At 41.5% G+C, this 16,542-nt stretch overlaps 1 protein-coding gene across 4 annotated transcripts in view; it reads right to left on the minus strand.

Moving 5' to 3' along the window:
• Positions 1-16,151, minus strand: part of slc30a7 (solute carrier family 30 member 7) — a 66,023-nt gene extending 49,872 nt beyond the window's left edge. For 2 of the 4 annotated variants that reach the window (XM_078561663.1, XM_078561666.1), the window contains exons 1-4: positions 15,529-16,151; positions 15,231-15,332; positions 3,143-3,256; positions 2,118-2,205 (exon numbers count right to left, since the gene is read on the minus strand). In XM_078561663.1, coding sequence (XP_078417789.1) covers positions 2,118-2,205; positions 3,143-3,256; positions 15,231-15,332; positions 15,529-15,608 — 384 coding nt within the window. In that variant the 5' untranslated portion in view covers positions 15,609-16,151. Of the gene's footprint in view, positions 1-2,117; positions 2,206-3,142; positions 3,257-15,230; positions 15,333-15,528 lie in introns of those variants that run through there. The other 2 variants (XM_078561665.1, XM_078561667.1) reach the window with 2 other exon arrangements.
• Positions 16,152-16,542: the final 391 nt, after the last annotated feature.

A 16,542-nucleotide genomic window follows, 5' to 3' on the forward strand; every position in this document is an offset into this window, starting at 1 on the left:
TAAGAATGTCCGATTTCTAGCGCTCTGCTACACTGGGTTTAATTCAAATACCATTCAACTGCAGTCAGGAATGTATAAAGGCCTTTATTATTCACTTTTGGGAGAAAAGGGTTTTTTTTTTTGTTTGCAAACCGACTGACAAAACACAAGAAAAATTCTGCATCAGGAAGTAGTAGTTGTGTTTTCTAGCAATGTTGTTAAAGGCTTTATTTTATTGTCATATGTACGCTGATGACACCCAGCTCTACCACATTATCACTTCTCTTCACTGTCTTTAAATTACCACACTGCTTGTTCGACTGCCATTACTGGATGTGAGAGATTTCCGCCATTTAATAATCAGGGAGGCCAAAACCATCGTTTTTGGTCTCCATCCCTCTCCCTGGTAACTTTCTTAAGCTAGATCAGACTGTTCACAACCCTGGTGTCACATCCGATTCAGATGAGCTTCCAACCACATATCCTGCCATCACTACGGCTGCCTATTTGAACCTTCATAATATTGTCCAACTCCACCCCTGCCTCAGCTCATCTGCTGTCAAAAGCCTCACCTGTGTCTCTGTTACCTCTACACTTAATTATTCCGACACACTGCTGGCTAGCCTCCCACATACCACCCTCCGTAAACTTGAGGTCATCCAAAATTCTGCTGCCCGTGTCCTTACTCACATCAAATTCTGTTCATCCATTAAGCCACGGCTATTAATTTATACCAGCTCCTGGTCAAGCAATGCCTCATCCTTGCTTTCAAATCCTTTATGATCTCATACCCTCTCCATCTCTGTAATCTCCTCCAGTCCAACAAACACACCCCCTCCCCGAAGATATCTGCACTCATCTAATTCTGCCATCTTAAGAATCACAAATTTTAACTGCTCTATCATTGTTGCCTTGGTCCTAAAAACTGGAATTTGCTCCCTAAACCATTCCTCTCCTACGCTCTTTCTTCCTTTAAGATGCTCCTTAAAACCTACCTCACTGACCAAGTTTTTGCCCATCTGCGATTATAACTACTTCGTGTCTCCCATGTTGTTGCAGGGGAAGGTGTAGGCTCATCGGGTGTTCACTGATGCCTTTGGGAAGGTTGTCCAGATTGTTTGTAATGTCTCTTTTGACAGCATAACAACCCCTTCTGCTCTATGTCCAGCACGAAGTAGACCGCTCCAAAAGAAAGTGTATCCTGCTCTTATTTCTTCAAGCTGACCTTCTCCTCTTCAACTTGTCTTCCTAAGATTGGCTATTTCAACCATTTGTAACCACTGTACTGTAACCAGGATACATTTTCTTTTGGAGCAGTCTACCTCCTACATGACGTAGAGAGGAGGGGTTGCTTCACTGTCAGGAGAGACATTACAAACTAATCTGGATAACCTTTCCAAAGGCATCAGTGAACATCCGATGAGCCTACACCTTCCCCTATAACAACATGGGAGACACGAAGTGGTTTTAAGTGCAGATGGGCAAAACTTGGTCAGTGAGGTAGGTTTTAAGGAGCATCTTAGAGGAAGAGAGAGAGTAGGAGAGGAGTGGTTTCGTTGGGGTGAATTCCAGTGCTTAGGGTCAAGGCAACAATGATAGAGCAGTTAAAATTTGGGATTCCCAAGATGCCAGAATGTTGGTGTGGAGAAAAATCAACCAGGGTTTCAGCTTAAGGTTCTTATTCAGTAACTCCTGCCGACACTATGAGCACACAGATGCATTAGGAATTGGGCTTGGCTGTGATGGATGTTGCAATCGAAAAGCTCACCGACAATTGCTGTCTAAGGTCAGTACCACAGGGAGCATATGCTCACAAGCAAGAAGGTAATGTCTTCGAGAGAGAAAAGTGGGAGCAAAGAAAAATGGAGGTCACTTCTGAAGATGATGCAACTGAATCTGTACAGTGAGGTACGAGCTGCCTTTTCTATTGCACACGTCATCAAACAAATTATCTTCAAAATCTAGAAATACCCAGCAAAGAACCCTTCACCAAGCAACTGTTGTAAATTCCATCTAAATCAAACAGACATTCACAATCTTCAGTTACAATTCAGATCTGACTATCAATGTATTCCTTTCAAGAACAGAGTGTATTTTGCTGGGAGTGAAATCCTACAGCTGACATATAGTCAACCAACCTCTATTCCTTCTGAGAAAATGAAGAAGGCTGTGAAGATCAGAAATAATCCATTCACAAATCCAGCCAAAACTTCTGCTCGCACATATCTGCCAAAGGAAACAAGATGCAGGTGAAGGAAATGGATACCACCTTGTTACCACATGACCAGGAGGATCAACTGGTTTCTTCAAAATCAGTAAACACAATTGTTAAAAATAGAGTGTAAACAATTATGCGTTTTGCTCCAATTGCCCATTTTGTAATTCTTCTTCTGATGATACAGCTGAATCTGTACATTCAGATATCTACACATTGTTTGCATTGTCACAATCATAATGCAATCATCAACATAATGTTGACTTCGAGTTATGTTTTAATTTAGAGTAATGGCATTTCCAGTTTGTCTACTAAATTTAACTATTTCTTGATCCCAAACTTGAACATATCACATTAGCATATTAATAATAGCATCAAACTGAAACCCCCAAGCAAAATTAAAATGTTACAAAAAAAAAAGCAAAGGATCTGCCACATTGTGTTATTTGTGATGCTCATAGAACCCAAATGCCTTCAATAAGAAACAGGTTGACACAAGTGTTCAGAGGAGCCATTGCCAGAATGGTAGCTACAATTTTGGACATGCATCTGAGTGGTGAATACATCACTTATATGTTTGGGGAAAAAGAGAACCATGAAAAATAAGGTAAGAGGGAGGCACAGCCTCATTTGGTTGCGAAGATGGAACCGGAAACAGGAGGGGGGCGGGGGGGGGGGGATGTCAAATTCCTGTTTTACTTCAGACAAATAAAAACAAAAATCAACAGGTTAATGGCTTTTGCAGAGATGCAAGGGAGAGCTTAAAATTTATTCAGGAGATTAAAACAAACTTTGAGCTAGTTTGTGTTTCATTCTGTTAACAGCTTAGCAATGCGGCAACCATCCTAAAAGCCAATCAACAGCTGGAGAGAAAACAGGAGGAAGGCTTGACTGCCGAATATAGGTATCGCTATTCAATTTAACGTTAATAAGCCCACTCGCTCTTACCCATAGGAAAAGGTATCGTTCGACCTCCACCTGGAGATCACAGATGCTGCCAGTCCAGCCAGAAGAGCTGTACAGTCAAAGAACATGTGGAACGAGTCTGAAATGAGACCTAAACTAAAGCACAATAGACAAACGTCAACACATTTCCAATAGAACTCCATTGTTAATATAAAATTCAATTTCAGTCCTACAATGGAACTCAATCATATTTCAGACCACAATGAACTTCTCTCTTCCTCGCCCAAGACTGTTTGAAAGCGACAGAGATCAGCCATGATTTCCGTGAATTTTAAAGCAGGTTCGAGGGGCAGAATGGTCTACTCCTGTTGCTATGTAATAGGATGGTTACAGCACAGGAGGGCAATCAGCCCAGCCCATCTGTGCTTGCTCTTCACAATAGCAACTCAGCCAGTCCGTTCCCCACATTTTTCCCCATAGCCCTGCAAATTTTCTCTCTTCAGATAATAGCCAATAGCTTTTTGAAAGCCACAATTGAAACAGCCTCCACCCCTATCACAGGCAGCGTATTCCACATCCTAATTATTTGGCGCACAAAAAGGTTTTTCTGCGTGTTGCAGTTGGTTCTTTTGTTGATCACCTTAAAATCAGCGTCGTCCTATTCCTGACCCTTCTGCCAATGGGAATAATTTCCATTTACTCTGCATGATTTTGAATACCTCAATCAAGGTATTCTGGAAGGAGAACCAGAACAGCTTCTCCAATCTAACCACCTGACTGAAGCCCTTCATCCCTGGAACCATTCATAAATCTTTTCTGCAACCTCTTTAAAGTTCCAAAGCCAGGGATGACTCAGTTATTTCCTCTCCTTGAGAAAACACCTATCTTCAGGTTAGTCCTGAGGTCCAGAAAACAGGTGAAAATGGGGAGAGTGAAACCTTCCGATTCAGGTGAATAATCAAGAAGGTATAAATAAATATTCTTTTAACATACCCTGTTTAACCTCTCTCACCAACTTTTCAAAGGGCTACACAAAATCTCTAAGTATCAGAGCCCCAGTGATAAGGAAAAGGAATAGGAAGAACATTTATGTGAACAAAGTACTGCAGATGCTGGAAACACTTAGCAGACCAGGTTTGCACCCTTCGTTAGAACTTGTCCTCTTCACAGATGCTGCTGGACCTATATAACATCTTTTGTGTAATGTCACCAATCACTTATCAAGTAGGCATTAGGAAAAGAGTGTTGAACTAGGGGAGAGCAAGAAGAATAAAGTGGAGACTCTGCAAAGGAATCAGTGGCAATATTACTAAACAGGTTTCAAAAATGTCACTTGAATGTATGTCAGCTTAAAACAAAAACAGAAATACCTGGAAAAACTCAGCAGGTCTGGCAGCATCGGCGGAGAAGAGCACATTTGACGTTTCGAGTCCTCATGACCCTTCAACAGTTCAGAACTGTAGAAGGGTCATGAGGACTCGAAACGTCAACTGTGCTCTTCTCCGCCGATGCTGCCAGACCTGCTGAGTTTTTCCAGGTATTTCTGTTTCTGTTTTTGTTTTGGATTTCCAGCATCCACAGTTTTCTGCTTTTATCTATATGTCAGCTTAAACTTGCTTTTGCAATTGCTCCAGAGTGAATCCAGGGATCAGTACTGGGGCCCCAACCTTTTACAAATTATATAAATAACTTGGATGAGGGGACCAAGGGTATGGTTGCCAAGTTCTGATTACACAAAGATAGGTAGGAATGTAAGTTGTGAAAAGGATGTAAGGAGGCTACAAAGAGATATAGATAGGTTAAGTGAGTGGGCAAAAACCCAGCAAATAGAGTATAATGTGGGAAAATGAAATTGTCCATTTTGGCAGGGAGAATACAAAAAGATTATCTAAATGGTGAGAGATTGCAGAGGAATTCAGATGCAGAGGCATCTGGGTGTCCTGGTGCATGAGTTGCAAAAGGTTAGTATGCAGGTACAGCAAGTAATTAGGAAAGCTAATAGAATGTTATCACATATTGTGAGGAGTATTGAATACAGCTCTTCAGTTATACAGGGCATAGTTGAGGCCAGACCTGGAGTACTGTACAGTATGATCTCCTTATTTAAGGAAGGATGTAAATGTGTTGAAAAAAATTCAGAGAAGTTTACTAGACTGATACTTGGAATGGACGGGTTGTCTTATGAGGAAAGGTTAGACAGGCTAGGCTTGTATTTGCTGGAATTTAGAAGAGTAAGAGGCAATTTGACATATAAGATCCTGAGGGGTCTTGACAGGGTGGATGTGGGGAGGATGTTTCCTCTTGTGGGAGAATTTAGAAATAGGGGTAACTGGTTAAAAATAAGGGGTCGTCCATTTAAGGCAGAGGTGAGAATTTTTTACTCTTAAGTGTGTCGTGAGTCTTTGGAACTGTCTTCCTCAAAAGGTGGCAGAACCAGCCTTTGAATATTTTTAAGACAGAGGTAGATAGATTCCTGACAAGCAAGGGAGTGAAAGGTTATTGGGGGTTTGCAAGAATGTGGAGCTGAGGTTACAAATCAGTATTGAATGGTCGAGCAGGCTTGAAGGGCCTACTCCTGTTTCTAGTTCGTATGTAATTGTCTCGCCTTAAATTCTTAATTTATTATGACACTTCTGCATCTATGGATATTCTCAACCACACCTTCAACTCTATGTTTGATGCACTTATTCTCATTAACACTCTCTCACTCTAGTCATTCCTCCACTATGGCCCTCATCTTCACTCTCTTAAGTCCAAGAGATGCAGACTTAAACATTTATGGCCAATGACTGGTTTGACCATTTACTGTCAGATCTGGATGGATAACAAAGCACCATCAGATCCTGTTCTCATCTGCCAAAATGATCAATATTCCAGGATCATCCTGGAATACAAAGATAATCCTCAACTTCTCTTCTACACTATAAATTACTTCCTTAAACCCTTCTCCCCTGCCTCCTCCACCCTCACCAACAGTACCAGCAACAGCTGTTGCTCAATACGAGGATGACGTCTACACAGGGTTGACGTTTACTCAGGGTCGCAAGTTTCTGCCAATGGGCTTCACTTTCTAAACAGCTGATTCTCAATCCACTGACCTATGGGCATGTGGGGCAGGATGTCCCATGAGATAGTGGGACCTGGAGTGCTTTTCTTTTTTTCTGCCAATATGTGCAGGGAGCTCATGGACATGTCACAAAGATTGAGACCATCTATTCAGCTGTCTGTGCCACGTCTCTCCCTTCTCCTAGCCTACAGGGCCAAATTTCAAGTTTCCTCCCCACCTCTAGCTCAGAATCACATTTTTCTCTAGTTTCTCTCTTATTTTCTCTCATGCCTTCAGAGCTCAACTTGTCCATGGAATCCACTACTTGCTCTTGAAATCTTACTCCCATCAAACTGACCACTCCATTTCCCTTCCTGGCCTCCATGTGAGATGTTGCTCTCCTCAAGTACTGACCATCTGTCTCCTTTAAATCTGCTATCATCATCCCAGGACAGATACACAAATCATCAAAATGTTAATCAGGCCATTAAAAATAAAAACAAAAACACTGGGCTTCATTTCTGGAAAGATAGAATTAAAAAAAGTAGAGAAGTTATGTTAAACTTGTGCAGCCCCTTGATTAGACCACACAGTGTATTGTGATCAGTTCTGGTCTCCCAATCATAAAAATGACAGAGGCACCAGAGAAGATGCAAAACAGTTTTACGAAATGATAACAGAACTGAAAGGTTATGCCCATCAGAAATATTTAACAGTGGCTTAACAGGGTGGACATAGAGGTTGTTTTTCCTGGCTATGGAAGCTAAAACAGTCTCAGGATAAGGGGGCAATTATTTCAGACTGAGGAGAGGAAAAGTTTCTTCAATCTTTGGAATTCTCTACCTGAGGGTTGTGGATACTCCATCGTTGAATGTATTTAAGGCCGAAACACAGTATTCTGGTGTCTCAGCAAATCATGGGATATGGGGAGCAGTGGGAAAGTGGAGTTGAGGTCGAAGATCAGCAATGGTCATACTGAATGGCGGAGAAGGTCCAGCGGGCCCCATGGTCTACTCTTGCTCCTATTTCTTATGTTAACAGTCAGGATACTTTTTTTTCTAGAAACATAGGGTGAGGGATGGCCTGATAGAGATTAAGATGATGGAGGGGTTTGATAGGATTGATATAGAGAACATTTTTCCACTTGCAGACAAGACTAGAATCAGCGGTCATGAATAAAAGATGGTCAACAATAAATCCAATAGGGAATTCAGGAGAAACTTCATTAACCAAAAAGTAGTTAGAATGTAGAACCATCGGGAGTAGTTGAGGTAAGTAGAATAGATGCTTTTAAGGGGAAAACTAGGTAAGTGCATTAGGAATAAAAGGATTTATTGATGGGTTACATGAAGAAGGGTGGAAGGAGTCATGAAGAGCACAAATACTGGCATGGACCTGCTGAAATGACCTGGATCTATGCTGTAAATACTTTGTAAAAGATGCAATTTGTTTTTAAACATAGTGGTCACTTAATTCAGCCTCTTATTTATGAAACCACTTTGAGAGCCAGTGCATTTAAACCCTTTTTCAAAAAAATCACAAAAATAAAACTGCACAAAAGCCCTAACACAGCCTTAGAGAGAGTATCGAAGCTTAGCATACAAAAGGAGGATTGATTTGTTTACCATAAACTGATGCAAATGTGCAAACTTGTCTTCTGCTTTGCAAGGAAATCATTCCCAAAATTAATATTTCATCCCATTTTATCCTTTTTATCTTTTATCCTTGAGGGGTTCAAGGCGGCACCTCATCACCATCTTTTCAATGGAAAATCATGGATGGGGAAAAATCAAAAGGTCGCAGATATGTATGTCAAAATTTATGCATGAATAATGATCACATTTGTAAGATGCCAGAAGCCTCCAAAGTCTCATTCCAGCAAGGAATCAATGCCTTCACGATTGGGGTAGGGTGGGGGCTAGAGAACTGGAAAGATGAAAATGATAACATCTAAAAATTGTTCTAACGTTTGACTACAACTACAATGAAGCTTTCAAACAGACTTCTTACAAAAAATGCTTTTATAATGATGCTTTCAGTTCTGTGAAAGGGCAGAGCAATTTAGGGATATATGTCTACAGACATTAATGATTCTGGTTGATAAGATCATGGAATTCTCCAGGTTTATTGAACATAAAAACTGAGATGATGTGAATAAAATATAGGAGCAATAGTGCAAGCAGAAGTAATGTGCTTGTAGCTGAGTGGATCCCATGATTCCTTAATTAAATGGAATAGAACTCTCTTATGGGATCTGGGAGTCACTGGCAAGGCCAGCATTTATTGCCCATTCATAATTGTCCTTGAAAAGATGGTGGTGAGTCGCCTTCTTAAATTGCCTCAAGGATAAAAGTTACAAATGAAATGGGACGAAATGTTAAGCACATCTTTTTTTGGAAAGATTTCCTTGCAGAAGAGGGGACTAGTCTCTGCAGCTTTGTTTACCATAAACCGATGGTATAAAATATTAAGACCCTAGGTAAAAACACCCTGTGCAGTATTGGCCTCCACACTATAGGAAGGATTTAGGCTTCAGCAAGGGTACAACACTGATCCACCAGAACCCACGATGATTTGCAAATACAAAGAAAAACTTGGAAAACTGATCCTTTTAGTCAGCAGAACAGGGGTTACAGGACATTAACTGTCTCTCTCTCCACAGATGCTGACACACACTGCTGAGAATTTGCAGCTATTTCTGCATTTATTTTAGATTTCCCACATCCACAGTATTTTGCTTTTGTAATTCAAGTGTTTACTATTATGAAAGATAATAGAACAAGCTAAGGTAGCATTCAAAACAGATGAACTGGTAGTGTAAATAGAAATAAGTAAGTATAATCTGGTAGAAAGTAGAGACGTGGCTGCAGAATGACATACATTGAAAATTGCAGGAGTAGGCCATTTGGTCCTTCGAGCCTGCTCCACCATTCATTATGATCATGGCTGATCATCCAACTCAATAGCCTGCTCCTACTTTCTCCCCATATCCTTTGATCCTTTTCGCCCCAAGAGCTATATCTAACTCCTTCTTAAAAACATACAATGTTTTGGCCTCAACTACTTTCTGTGGTAACGAATTCCACAGGCTCACCACTCTCTGGGTGAAGAAATTTCTCCTCATCTCAGTCCTAAATGGTCTACCCCGTATCCTCAGACTGTGACCCCTGGTTCTGGACTCCCCCACCATCAGGAACATCCTTCCTGCATCTACCCTGTCTAGTCCTGTTAGAATTTTATAGGTTTTTATGACAAACCCCCTCATTCTTCCGAACTCCGGTGAATATAATCCTAACCGACTCAATCTTTCCTCATGTGTCAGTCCCGTCATCCCAGGAATCAGTTGGTAAACCTTCACTGAACTCCCTCTATAGCAAGAACATCCTTCCTCAGATAAGGAGACCAAAACTGCACACAATATTCCAGGTGCGGTCTCAGCAAGGCCCTGTGCAATTGCAGCAAGACATCCCTGCTCCTGTACTCGAATCCTATGGCTATGAAGGCCAACATACCATTTGCCTTCTTTACCACCTGCTGCTCCTGCATGCTTAACTTCAACGACTAGTGTATGAGGTCACCCAGTTCTCGTTGCACGTTCCCCTCTCTCAATTTATAGCCACTCGGATAATAATCTGCCTTCCCGTTTTTGCTACCAAAATGGATAACCTCACATTTATCCACATTATACTGCATCTGGTATGCATTTGCCCACTCACTCAGCTTGTCCAAATCACACTGAAGCATCTCTGCATCCTCCTCACAGCTCACTCTCCCACCCAGCTTTGTGTCATCTGCAAATCTGAAGATATTACATTTCGTTCCCTCATCTAAATCATTAATATATATTGTGAATAGCTGGGGTCCAGCACCGATCCCTGCGGTACCCCACTAGTCACTGCCTGCCATTCGGAAAAAGACCCGTTTATTTCTACTTTTTGTTTCCTGTCTGCCAACCAGTTTTCCATCCATCTCAATACACTACCCCGAATCCCATGTGCTTTAATTTTACACGGCAATCTCTTATGTGGGACTTTGTTGAAAACCTTCTGAAAGTCCAAATAAACCACATCCACTGGCTCCCTCTCATCAACTCTACTGTTACATTCTTGAAAAATTCCAGTAGATTTGTAAAGCATGATTTCCCTTTCGAAAAATCCATGCTGACTCTGTCCGATTCTGCTACTGTTTTCCACATGCTTATAAAATCTTTTATAATGGACTCTAGAGTTTTCCCCACTACCGACGTCAGGCTGACTGGTCTATAATTCCCTGTTTTCTCTCTACCTCCCTTTTTAAATAGTGGAGTTACATTAGCTACCCTCCAATCTGTAGGAACTGTTCCAGAGTCTATAGAATCTCGGAAGATGGCCACCAATGCATCCACCATTTCTAGGGCCACTTCCTTAAGTACTCTGGGATGTAGATTATCAGGCCCTGGGGATTTATTGGCCTTCAATTCCATCAATTTCCCCAACACCATTTCCCTACTAATACTGATTTCTTTCAGTTCCTCCCTCTCACTAAACCCTGTGTTCCCCAACATTTCTGGTATGTTATTTGTGTCCTCCTTTGTGAAGGCAGAACCATAGTATACATTTAGTTGGTCAGCCATTTTTTTGTTCCCCATTATAAATTTCCCTGTTTCTGACTGTGAGGGACCTACATTTGTCTTCACCAATCTTTTTCTCTTCATATACCTATAGAAACTTTTACAGTCAGTTTTTATGTTCCCCACAAGCTTACTCTCTTACTCTATTTTCCCCTTCTTAATCAATCCCTTGGTCCTCCTTTGCTGAATTCTAAACTGCTCCCAATCCTCAGGTCTGTTGTTTTTTCTGGCCAATTTGTATGCCTCTTCCTTGGATCTTATACTATCTCTAATTTCCCTTGCCTTGGTTTGGCCACTTTGCCTGTTTTATTTTTGCGCCAGACAGGCATAAACAATTGTTGCAATTCACCCATGCGCTCTTTGAATGTTTGCCATTGCCTATCCACTGGCATCCCTTTAAGCAATGTTTCCCAATCCATCATAGCCAACTCGCGCCTCATACCATCGTAGTTTCCTTTATTAAGATTCAGGACCCTAGTCTCAGAATCAACTACGCCACTCTCCATCTTGATGAAGAATTCTATCATATTATGGTCGCTCATCCCCAAGGGGCCTCGCACAACTAGATTGCCAATTATTTTTTGGGACCTGAATATTGAAGGGCACATGGCATTTAGGAAGGACAGGAAGCTAAGAAAAGGTGGAGGGGTGACTCTGTTAATTAATGATGGTATTACCACAATAGAGATGGATGACCTAAGTTCAGGAAGCCAGGATGTAGAAGCAGTTTGGGTAGAGATGAGAAATGATAAAGGCAAGAAGTCACTTGTGGGAGTGGTGTACAGGCCCCCAAGAGTAACCACATGGTAGGACAGAATATAAAGGAAGAAACAATGGGAGCTTGTCGGGAAGATACAGTGATAATCATGGGGGATTTTAATCTACATATAGACTGGAAAAAGCAAGGGGCAAAAGTAGCCGAGATGAGGAGTTCATTGAGTGTTTGCAGGATAATGTCTTGAACAGCATGTTCTGGCGTCGACCAAAGAGCAAGCTATACTAGTCTTGCAACAAGATAGGATTAATTAATGACTTCATTGGTAGCAGCAATTGTAAAATGATTGAATTTTACATTCAGTTTGATGGAGAGAAACGTGGGTCTAAGACTAGTATTTTAAAGCTTAAATAAGGGCAATTGCAAGGGTATGAAAGTAGAGCTAGCTAAAGGGAACAGGCAAATTAGGTTAAGGTATAGGTCAATAGAGATGCAGTGATAGACATTTGAGAGAATATTTCAGAATACACAAAATAGGTACATTCCAATGAGGAAAAAAATTCCAGGGGGAGGACCCACCATCCGTGGTTAACTAAAAAAGTTAAAGGTAGTATCAAACTTAATGAAAAAGTATATAATTGTGTAAAGCTGGGTGGCAGGTCAGAAGATTGGACAAAATATAAAAACAGCAAAGAATGACTAAAAGATTAATGAGGGAAAAATTAGAGTGCGAGAGAAAGTTAGCAAGAAATAATGGAATTAATAATGGAAAGCAAAGAGCTTGCAGATGAATTGAACAGGTGCTTTGCTTCAGCTTTCACTATAGAAGATACAAGTAACATTCCAGAAATAGCTGTAATTCAGGAAATGGAAGGGAGGGAGCAAAACTCAGGAAAAATTACAATCACCAGGGAAGTGGTACTGAGCAAATTGTAGGAACCGTGGGCTGACAAGTCCCCGGGTCCTGATGGACTTCATCCTAGGCTCTTATGAGAAGTGGCTAGTGGGATAATTAATGCATTGGTTTTAATTTTCTAAAATTCCCCAGATTCACATAAGGTTCCATTAGATTGAAAAATGGCAAATGTAACTCCATTATTCAAAAAGGGAGGGAGACAGAAACCAGGAAATAATAGGCCAGTTAGCTTGACATCTGCAATGGGGAAAATGTTAGAAGTTATTAAAGACATTATTAACAGGGCACTAGGAAAAATTCAAGGTAACCTGACAGAGTCAACATGGTTTTGAGGGGGGGAAATCTGGTTAACCAATTTATTGGAGCTCTTTGAAGTAGTAACATGTGCTATGGATAAAGGGGAACTAGTGGATCACTGTACTTAGATTTCCAGAAGGCATTTGATAAGGTGCCACTGCAGAAAATAAGAGCTCAGGGTGTAGAGAGTAACATATTGGCACGGATAGAAGATTGGCTAGCTATCGGTTAACAGTAGGCATAAATGGGTCTTTTTCTGGTTGGCAAGATGTAATGAGTGGTGTGCCACAGGGATCAGTGCTGGGGCCTCAATTATTTTCAATTTGTATAAATGACTTGAAGGAACTGAAGACATGGTTGCTAAATTTGCTGATGACACAAAGATGGATAGGAAAGTAAGTTATGAAGAGGACATAAGGAGGCTACAAAGGGATATAGATAGGTCAAGGTGAGTGGACAAAGATCTGGCAAATGGAATATGATGTGGGAAAATGTGAAATTGTCCATTTTGGTAGGAAGAATAAAAAAGCATATTATCTAAATGGTGAGCGACTGCAGAGCTCTGATGCAAAGGGATCTGGGTGTCCTTGTGCATGTATCGCAAAAGGTTAGTATGCAGGTGCAGCAAGTAATTAGGAAACCTAATAGAAATGTTATTGTTTATTGTGTTGGGAATTGAATACAAAAGTAGGGAGGTTATGTTTCAGTTATACAAGACCATGGTATATACCACATCTGTAGTACTGTGCGCAATTTTGGTCGCCTTATTTAAGGAAGGATTTAAATGTGTTGGAAGCAATTCAGAGAAGGTTTACTAGACTAATACCTGGAATGGGCATGTTTCTTATGAGGAAAGGTTGGATAGGCTAGGCTTGTATCCACTGGAATTTAAAGAGTAAGAGGCAACTTAATCGAAATACTTAAGATCCTGAGGGGTCTTGATGGGGTGGATGTGGAAAGGATGTTTCCTCTTGTGGGAGGATCTAGAACCAAGGTTACAGTTTAAAAATAAGGGATCACTCATTTAAGACAGATGAGGAGATTTATTTTTTCTCTCAGAGGGCTGAGAGTCTTTGGAACTTTCTTCCTCAAAAGGCAATAGAAGCAGAGTCTTTGAATATTTTCAAGGCAGAGGTAGATAGATTCTTGATAAGCAAGGGGGTGAAAGGTTATCAAGAATAGGCAGGAATGTGGAGTTGAAGTTACAGTCAGATTAGCCATGATATTACTGAATGGCGGAGCAGGTTCGAGGGCCCTACTCCTACTTCTAGCTTTTATGTTTGTATGTAGAAACAGACCATTTTCAGTAGTAGTGGAGCCAAGAAAAGGGGACAGTTTCAAGATTAAATGCAAGAAATTTACAAATGCATAGGAAAAATTACTTTCAAGAGTTGTGGAACATACCTCCAGTGTTAGTGGTTGAGGCAGCAACTAGATCAACATTCAGGATTACCTTGACAAAAAGATGTAGGAGCGGGTGGGTTAATATAGTTGGAACTGTCTGCTCACATAGAAGGTAAGTGGCAACAGAAGCTAGTTGAGCTCAATGGTCTGTTTCCATATTGTAACTTGTTTGTATTTTAATGTGTATGCTTGACAAACAAGGAAAGGGAGATCAGCTGATCTCAAGATCGTGGGTTCAAACCCAACTCCAGGAACTTAACCAGATGCCCGGGATGACACTTCAGTGCAGTGCCGATGGCTAATGGAATGCTTCATTCTTTCAGATCAGATATTAAATCAGGCCTCATCTGTCAGGAGGTGGATCTCAGTGTTCCCTCACACTATTTCAAAGGAGAGCAGGAAAGTTTTCCTTGTGTCCTGGCCATAGTTATACTTCAATCAATAACACAAACAGATTTATTCATTGCCTCTTTCTTTTTTCCCCATTTATGGGATGTGGGTGTCGCTGGCTAGACTAGCATTTATTGCCCATCCCTAATTGCCCTTGAGAAGGTGGTGGTGAACTGCCTTCTTGTACCAATGCAGTCCTTTGCTGTTTGCAGACCTTTGCTATGCGCAACTTGGCTGCCATGTTGCTTACAACAGTGACCACCCTTCAAATGTATTTCACTGGTCACCACGCTTTTTGGGACATCTGGAATCCATGTGCCCAGGCCAGCATTTATCCCTCAACCAAAAGATTAGATGGTTGTTTCACTCATTTATAGTTTATGGGACCTTATATGCAATTAGCTTGTTAATGATTATTACCAGTGACTATATTTCACAAATAACTAATTTGTTATGATGGTTTTGGAACATTCAAATTACATTGAATGAAAACACTAAATTAATGTAAGCTCTTTCCTTCCCAGCTGACAATTATCTCACAAACAGGCTGATATACCAGAACCAAGTCAAACATTGCATTTCTGTTGTTATTGGCCCAGCAACAGATCCCCAACGGTGTGTGGATGTGATGGCTTCATTCCTGGCAGCGGGGGAAGTGCAGTCGGGCCCGTGGCGTTTTCTCCACTTCCTCCTATGAAGCGCGACGTGGCAATGCAGAGAGGAGGCTGGGCCCATTCTCCCCACGGCTCTCACCTGTTGCTCCAGATCCCGTACAGCAGCTCGACGAAAGCAAAGGAGAGGTTCAGCATCAGAAAGAAGAAGAGGTTCCGGGATGTGGAGTCCGACAGGATGGACCTAGGAGGAGGGAAGAGAATGGGCGTCAACTGCAGAGACACCCACGGCCCGGCCCGGCCCTGTACTCACTTCCCGAACCCCAGGCCAGACACCAGCCGCACGGCCCGCCGCTGAAGCCGGCCCCACACTCACGGTGTCCAGCAGCCCTCCCCACGCTTCCTTCCCCGACCCGCCCCGCTCCGCTCCCGGTGCCTACCTGAACCAGCCTGAGACCTTGCGCAGCAGATTGAGGCGGGGCGGCTTGTACTCATCGTCCTTTATGGAGAGGGGTAACATGGTAAAAGTCGAGGCCGCGGCCGCCGCTCCACGGCAACTGCACTGACTCTCGCTGCTTGCCGCAACTTCCGGTCAGTGCCGTACAGCGAGCAGGGCGCCTGCGCACTGACGTACAGTAACGTTCGGCGGAGCCGTGCCATGCCGTACAACAGACAATGCTACCATTGTGTTTCCATTCATTTTTCCAAGAGCCTGCTGCTCACTCTATGGATGTAATTGCAATAGGAACGCGAAGGGTCATGACCTTGGCATAACTTCAACTGCAGCTACACACACAGTATGTCATCAGTTACATGATAGGAAATAAAACACAAATGCATTTTTACAGTAGCTGATTTAAAAATCTTTGAACGGGAAAAAAAAGCAAAAATTATTTCCTCAAGGTAGAATTGAGACAAGACTCCCCAGGATACAGAATTTTGACATTTTTTGATTCATTTTCAGCCATTTTGGAATGTACAATAATGGAGCAGTCAAAGCCAAGAATAATTTAATTGAAATAGTTATGTGTGTACAATATTTAAATATTAAAAACAAAGTACTTGCTGCAAAATACTACTTGATCTTCAATTTTGCATTATTAAGAATGAACATGCCAGACCTACATCTGCAATAGAAAATGGATCTGTTTCCTACAGAATTGATAAGGAAAATTGTGTCAAAAGGAATTAAGTGTTATGAATGAAAGTCCTGCCACTCTACTATCAAAACAGGGTTCGCCCACAGGATAAAACCCCAATATATATGCTACAATTATCCGATATGAATGTATTTTATATAATGGATTCAACTATAACACATTTTAAGTTGGTAGCTGGAAATACAAACATCAACTTTCCAACCGTTGATTCATTCCTGCCATGTGGCCATCACTGGAAATGCCAGAATTTATTGCCCATCGCTAGTTGCCCTTAAGGAGAAGTTTGAGGTCACC

Source organism: Cetorhinus maximus, chromosome 17 (genome assembly GCF_964194155.1).
Source record: "Cetorhinus maximus chromosome 17, sCetMax3.hap1.1, whole genome shotgun sequence".
Lineage (NCBI taxonomy): Eukaryota > Metazoa > Chordata > Chondrichthyes > Lamniformes > Cetorhinidae > Cetorhinus > Cetorhinus maximus.